The sequence below is a fragment of the Nuphar pumila genome, chromosome 17 (assembly GCF_984573655.1).
Source record: "Nuphar pumila chromosome 17, dmNupPumi1.hap1.1, whole genome shotgun sequence".
NCBI lineage: Eukaryota > Viridiplantae > Streptophyta > Magnoliopsida > Nymphaeales > Nymphaeaceae > Nuphar > Nuphar pumila.
Genome location: NC_143265.1, coordinates 16,445,749 through 16,453,195, shown reverse-complemented (window position 1 = coordinate 16,453,195; position 7,447 = coordinate 16,445,749). Strand labels below are relative to the sequence as shown.

At 41.6% G+C, this 7,447-nt stretch overlaps 1 protein-coding gene across 1 annotated transcript; it reads right to left on the bottom strand.

Moving 5' to 3' along the window:
- Positions 1-448: 448 nt before the first annotated feature.
- Positions 449-5,076, bottom strand: LOC149811721 (protein ALTERED XYLOGLUCAN 9-like). Its single transcript, XM_089992907.1, has 4 exons — positions 4,909-5,076; positions 4,199-4,405; positions 2,508-2,559; positions 449-1,566 (listed from the first exon to the last, which is right to left on the bottom strand). The coding sequence occupies exons 1-4, from the start codon at positions 5,074-5,076 to the stop codon at positions 449-451; spliced, it is 1,545 nt and encodes a 514-aa protein (XP_089849033.1).
- Between the last annotated feature and the right edge of the window lie 2,371 nt (positions 5,077-7,447).

Genomic DNA, 7,447 nt, shown 5'->3' with positions numbered 1-7,447 from the left:
CAAATTGTGAAATGTTTCAAAACGGTGCATTCAAGCAAATAATTATATCTCCAACTAACGATAAAGTCACTTATTGGAGGATGTAGACACCACTTGTAAAGTTACATCTCTCTCTGATCATTGAACACTAAGTTATTTCCTTGGGAACCCACAAGCCTCTAAAGTACAGTTGGCACTCCCAGTGTATCGAAATGCATGACTAACAATTAATATTCGGTTATAAAATAATTATTAGTTACAAAATAAGCTATTTCCTAATGATGTTGATAAAAAACAATTGTTGATTGATTTGATTTAAAAAAAAATAGAAAAGGTTGTTTCTTGAAATAACTAGATACACGACTTTATTGATCATTGGTTCCATTGGTACCTCTTTCATCACCACCAAGTGCAAAGGCTGCTGGCCATTCATTTAGTTGCAAGGAGAGGAGAAAAGAAAAAGGAATCCTCATGCACTTTGCTGGGATTGAATCATCAATGTGTTCAACATGATCTGTCCAGCTGCTTCATAAACAGCTCTGTTGTAGTGCATCCCATCAGCTGTACATCCTGGCCCACAATTCCGGGTCAATGATCCAATATCTAACAGCATAAGCGGACCTCCTGATTGATTCAAAAGCCTACTCTGGAAAACCTCTCTGTTATAGTCCTCACATACCCTGTCAGTCATCTTCTCCCTCTTTTCCTCCGTATTCAACATGGAATCGATCAATGTTGGCATACCCAGCCAAAACATGTAAGGCGATTTCACAGACACGGATCCAGAAATCGGTCCATCACTTCCAAATTCAGGAGTAAACGGCAAAAGAGAAGCCAGCGATCTTCTAAACCTTCCCAACGAAAGACCATAATCTGAAGAATTTGTGTAGTGCAGCATATGCCACAGACCAGACCCCATTACCAAAACATCTGGATATTGATGGCTGATCTCAAATTCTTTCAAAACACGAGTTAAATTCGATACATATGGTGCCCAAACAAAATCTACCTTCACACCATGCTCCTCGATGACCAACTCGTAATCACTATGACGTTTAAAGAGATTGCCTTCGATCTCATCCGTAGATTTCACCATCAACCTGAGCAATGATAGGACAAACAACCGAGCTTCTGAATCACCAGCGACAACAATCCGCGACCCATTAAGAAGTTCCAGAGCATCCAATCTACCCAATTTCAGAAACCCACACCGAATAACAGAGTTCGATCTAGACCAAGCCCATGAAGGAGCCCAATTCGATGAATTAGGCAATAATTCAAGAACACCACCATCCTGGGCATTCTCGTACCCAAGCTTCCAATCGATCTCATGAAGAAAGGAAACACAAGAATCTCTACTCTCCACAGCCAACGAGAACGACGAAACGATATCCGAAACAGAAGGGAAGTACGGAGTGAGATGAACACTTACAGCAAGGGTAATGAACAACGCACAGCTGAAGAAGAGCAGCCTGTTTCGGCTAAGATGCCAACCAGCCATCCCCATGGGAACGAAGACAACCAGACAAGCAGCTAGGATGCCAATCTGAAGGGCACCCACCATCTCTGTTTTGGGGTAATCAGATGCTGTAAATGGAAGCAAAGATCATATTGACATGGAGAGAATATCCCAAGTATATATATATATATATATATATATATATATATAGAGAGAGAGAGAGAGAGAGAGAGAGAGAGAGAGAGAGAGAGAGAGATGGGAGTCAGTCGGTGAGGAGTTTTCCTTCAGAACAAGGATTTACTTTGAAGTCGAACTTTATTACTCCATGCAGACAAACAGATAATCACATATGTGAAATGAACTAATTATATATATATATATATATATATATATATATATATATATATATAGAGAGAGAGAGAGAGAGAGAGAGAGAGAGAGAGAGAGAGAGAGAGAAGGTTGGCTTATTTACTGTATTGTGAAGGAAGAAGAAGTTGAAGAGGTTAAAATCCTAGAGGGGAAACAGGCAACTAGGTGTAATATTCTTGCGTCCGATGTGGAGTCGCCATCCTTCCTTGTCTTCGACCACCCAACCAAAGCCAAGATCCGACTTGAAAATAGCACCGCACCAGCAAACTGAAAGGTACGGAATGGGTCGGGCTTTACCTGCTGTTGGACCCGTCGAAACAGATCCAATTGTCCAATTACTGTGGGTTTATGTAAGATCCAAGTCCAACTAGGATTCGGTTTCTGGGCTGGTGTTTGTAAACGAGAATGGAGCTAGATCCCAATCCAACTAAAACCCAATGCATGTGTAGAGAGAGAGATGTTTTACAATTAACCATGGACCAGACCTGGGTCTACCTAATTCGGCCCCGATGGGACCCAGATAGGTTTAGACAAGATTCGGCTCATTGGCAGCCTTAAGCCCAGTTGGGTCGGACTATTGGCACAACAGCAGTATCTACCATATCTGGGAGAGGCAATTTCTTAAGCTTTTTTTTATAACCAATATAATTTTCTTTTTGATAACAAGAGAAAATCATTTGCCCACTAGAGGGTAGCATACTGACGCAATCACAGTACCCGAGATTGCCAAAAATAACTAAGTTACACTCCAGCTACGAAGCCACAATACTGAAAAACAGGAATAATTAAAAATATATATATCAAGAATTCAATCCATCAATCAAGCAGAAAACGCCATATAATAAGTATTTATAGGATAAGAGAAAACCTTAATCCTATGCATGATCTTGGATAAGAGCCAATTACAAAAGTCCAAAAAATAAAGTTCAAATCCAAAATACTAATTATGGATCCAATTGAATTCTGGATCCTCATTTTATCACCCTTTGTTCTTCTTCTTCTTTTCTATCCTATTTAAATCCGACTCTAGATCTACAGGTGCATCATGGATCCTACTTTGGGTCCACAGGTGCGTCATATACCCAACATTAGTTTTGCATCAAAAGATATGAACCAATGAGTTTTGAACTCAAGATGTCCCAAACTTCTCAGTCTTATAAGTTGGAAAAATCTCTGGTACAACCTGATAGAGTAGATTTTTTTTTTAACTTGTAAAAGAAAAGTGTGAGTTTAATAAAATAATTTGACAATGATGTATATGACACTCACTTTTGGCACCATTTCTTATTTTGACGAAGACTGAAATATGTTAAGCATATGTTAAATCTGGCCACTTGATTGTTTTCTTGATGATTTCACCCTTTTATCGCTTGAAAAGTTAAACGTTTTGGTCAAATAGATGTCACTTGAAAAAATTGCCATGTGTCACTTGGAAACAACATGCACCATGTAAGTTGTTGCCCAGACAAATCACTTGTTTAAGTTGAAGCTTGAAAAATTAAAAACTATGTAAGTGTCACCTAGAAAAATCAGGCATCATATAAGTTGTCACCTGAAAAATCACTTGTGTAAGTTGTAGCTTAAGGGTCATGTATGTTACGGGCTTGGAAGCGAAGGCCCCCGTGATGTAGCTTCGGGCAATCACAAACACCGAAGGCAGGCCTTTTAAGCGCATAAATAACACACAACACACAACACACGCGCACGAGCGAAAGCAAGAGTACGCGTATGCACAAACACAAAGAGAGAAACAAGGGTGCAAAAAACTTCTTTGTAGATACTTGAAGGCAAAGTACATCAAGAGGGGAAGAGAGGGTCCGAATACACGAGGTTCTTAGGCCGTAAGGCCTTGTGGGGCACTCTAGAGTGCCAAAGAGGTATATACATCATAGCAAAAAGGTGAAAAACATGGCGGTTCGAAACACGCTCCTCCGACTAAGTTGGCACCATCCTCGACGCCAATTATTCATGGTAGCCTTCTACAAGCTGTCGATGTTGAAACATGTTGTTGGCCTTTTCCCAGGTAGCTTCACATTCTGGCAATTTCTTCCACTGCACTAAGTACTTTTTGACTTCTCCTAGATAGTTGTTGGAATGGTTGAGGATGACATCTAGCTCTCTGCCTAGTACACTGACTGTTGAAGGAGCTCGCTGCGGGATCGGAGCACGTTGAGGCATGCTCCGTTGAGGATCTCTTTCATCTTCGTAGAACGGCTTCAGGTTGCATATGTGGAATACCGGATGCACTTGAAAGTTTGCTGGCAAGTCCAGCCGGTACGCCAAATTCCCCACACATTTGATAATTGTGAAGGAACCATCATACTTGCGAATAAGGCCTCGGTGGTGGCCCCGAAAGATAGTTGTGCGGTCAGGAAAGAGCTTGGCCAACACTTTGTCTCCAACACGAAATTCTGCTGGACGACGCTTCTCATCTGCCCATTTCTTCATGCGCTTGGTTGCCTTATTTAGATATGCTTTCACCAACTCCTTCAATACCGACGCTAAGGCCTCTGGGACATCCGTGACTTCTTCTGCATCATCTGTAGCGCAAATTGTGACAAGGAAAGTCTTGTCACCGCTTTTCATGCCTCTCTTCAACTAGAGTGCAAACACCGAACGCTCACAAGGCTTTCCTGTCATTGCAGTAACCATGCAAGGCTGACTCTCACTCTCAAAGCTGACAACGTTGAGGTGGGGCATCGACACTGCCTTGTTGTTTCTCAAGAATTTCATCCAAAGGATGACTTTAAAATCATCCATAGGTGCGACTGATAACGCGATCCTTCCCGACCAGTTATGGATCCGCACTAGTACATCCCGAGCGACGCCGTAGATGGCCTTAGCCTCTGAATTAACCACTTTCATGCGGCTCTCTTTCTGCTCCCATTGTAATCCCGACTGTTTTGGTTCTTCACGCGAGATGAAGTTGTGCATGGCACCGGTGTCTACCAATGCCTTGGTAAGTCTTCCGTTGAGCAGAAGTTCCAAATACATCAATTCTTTGCATACTATCAGTTCTACAACGATTGTGACCTTTACTGCATTCATCATCTGCATTGCGCCAACTGTTGGCACCTCTACAGGTTGATCATCTTCCTCACCTTGAACAACATTCGCAACTCGGGGTGTGCGGTTATCTTCATTCCCTTGACCACGGTTTCTATTGGGACATGTATCCTACCAATGATCCCCATGCCAGATATGACAGTCACGACGACGATAATTGCCACCCTGAAAGTTATTCCAATTTTGATTATTGTTTTGGCCATCTTGTCGGCCATGATTCTACTGGTTTCTCCAACTAGCATTTTGTCCTTGGTCGTTTTTCAGTTGTCCTTTCAATTGTTGTGATCATTTCCCTGTTGTCTGCCTTGAAATGCAGGGTCATTTCTATCAAGCTCTGCAAGTTTCTCTGCAACCACAAGCGCCTCAGCTAGCGTTTCAGGGTCATGCCAAATGAGTTCTTGGTTTGTCAATCCTTGCAGCCTATTGCCAAAGTAAAACAACCGATCCTGATCATCCATTCTCTCCACTTTCAGCATTATCGAAGAGAATGCCTTGACATAGGCATGCACTGACCCTGTCTGTTTCAATGCCAGCAACCTTTTGTGGGTCATTTTCTCTTGATTTTTTAGGTAGAAAGTAGTCTCGCATTTCCTTCTGGAGGTCCTCCCATGAGACTATATCAACCAATCCCCGTCGAACATCACCCAAGCGACGTCTCCACCAGAGGTTCGCTTCATCCGCAAAGTACATTGTTGTGGTCCACAACCTATCTGCCTCCTCCACTATCCTCGCAGCTTCGCCAGCCGGGGCAGTTCTCAACTGCCGCTCCAACTGTTTATTCTTTCGTCGAACAACATCCAATTCAACAACCATGATGTTGAATCGACCCAACAAATCATCAAATCTAGTGAAAAAGTCCTCCACCGAGTAGTTAAGTTTTATTAACCAACTTCTTCATGTTGGTCACTGACCCAGTCAGCTTCGCAATATCGCGCGAGATGATTGACACCCGATCATCAGCCATGAAGTCCTCTTCAGCAGGAACCATACTGCTTGAAGGGATCATGGCAATCTTCTTTGGTGCCATTGTCACTCCCAATGTCGATAAGGCTCTGGTACCAACTTGTCCCGGGCTTGGAAGCGAAGGCCTCCGTGACGTAGCTTCGGGCAATCACAAACACTGAAGGCAGGCCTTTTAAGCGCACAAGCAACGCATAACGCACGCGCATGAGCAGAAGCAAGAGTACGCGTATGCACAAACACAAAGAGAGAGAGAGAGAGAGAGAGAGAGAGAGAGAGAGAGAGAGAGAGAGAGAGAGAGAGAAGGATGCAAAAAGCTTCTTTATAGATACTTGAAAGCAAAGTACATCAAAAGGGGAAGAGAGGGTCCGAATACACGGGGTTCTTAGGCCATAAGGCCTTGTGGGGCACTCTAGAGTGCCAAAGAGGTATATACATCATAGCAAAAAGGTGAAAAACATGGCGGTCCGGAACATGTAAGTGTCGCTTGAAAAAATCAGGCGCCGTGTAAGTTGTCTTTTGAAAAAACCAGCCACCATGATTTTTTACCAAACAAAAGGGGAAAACTACATAGAAAATAGTAAATGATCATGTTTGTTATATTTTCTAGTTTGGTGTCATTAGTGCCTTCTACATCAAAGTCTGTAAAATAAACTTCGGTGCCACCATTAAAAAAATGGTGTTACCTTTAAATTACCAACAATCTAAAAATATCACCGCATTCTTCTTTTTAATTTTTATTATATGGCCATCATTTTGTGACATTTTCAAAACATTAAACAAGATCAAGATCTGTATGCTCTGAATCTCCCACAAAAAATATGCCAAATAGATCTATTAGACATGGGACCGGGGTTGGGTACACATACCACTCAAAATGTAACATGTATCTTCCTACTTGGTCAAGCCTCACATTTTGTATGAATGGACCCTTTTACAAAGATAGCTAAACATATCAATGACTTTAGATTTGCTAAAAGCAAAAGCTATTTTTAAAAGTATTAATGAACATCTAATTTCATGTAACACTCTAAAAAAACAAGAAAAAAGAAAACTTGTCTGTATGTTCAACAATTTTGTTAAAAGTCATTACAATATGGGTGGGTAGAGAGAAGCATGTTGTGCTTCGGGTGGTTAAGTACCCTAAAAGATTCTCGATCCTATTATTGGATCAGCTATGCGGTTCAATTAGTTGTCCTTGATAGGTCAATATTCCACCCACAAAATTGCACTTGAATCCATGGTTTGTTTACTAGAATGCAAGTTTTTGGACAATGTAATTAATCACGTCACCTTGTGTTGGGACGTTGCATGTTCAAAACTCAATGGTATAGTTGTATAACTGGTAGGGGTCTGCCTAAACCCAAGCTTGCCATTCAAAAAAAAAAATGTTTGCAAAACACTTAGATGGGAAGGTTTTCTGCAAAGAGGTGGTTTGAATTGGATCTTGATTTGTTGAAGAAGTGGGATACTCTCTTGTAAGTCGAGCATCTTTTCTTCTCTAGTGAGAAGGGATCAACCTCGCCAAGAACATCACTCCCTCAATGTAGGCTTTGGCATGAAAATCAATGTAGCTTGTACACAATCCTATAAAAAAGTTAGGCTTAATGGTGT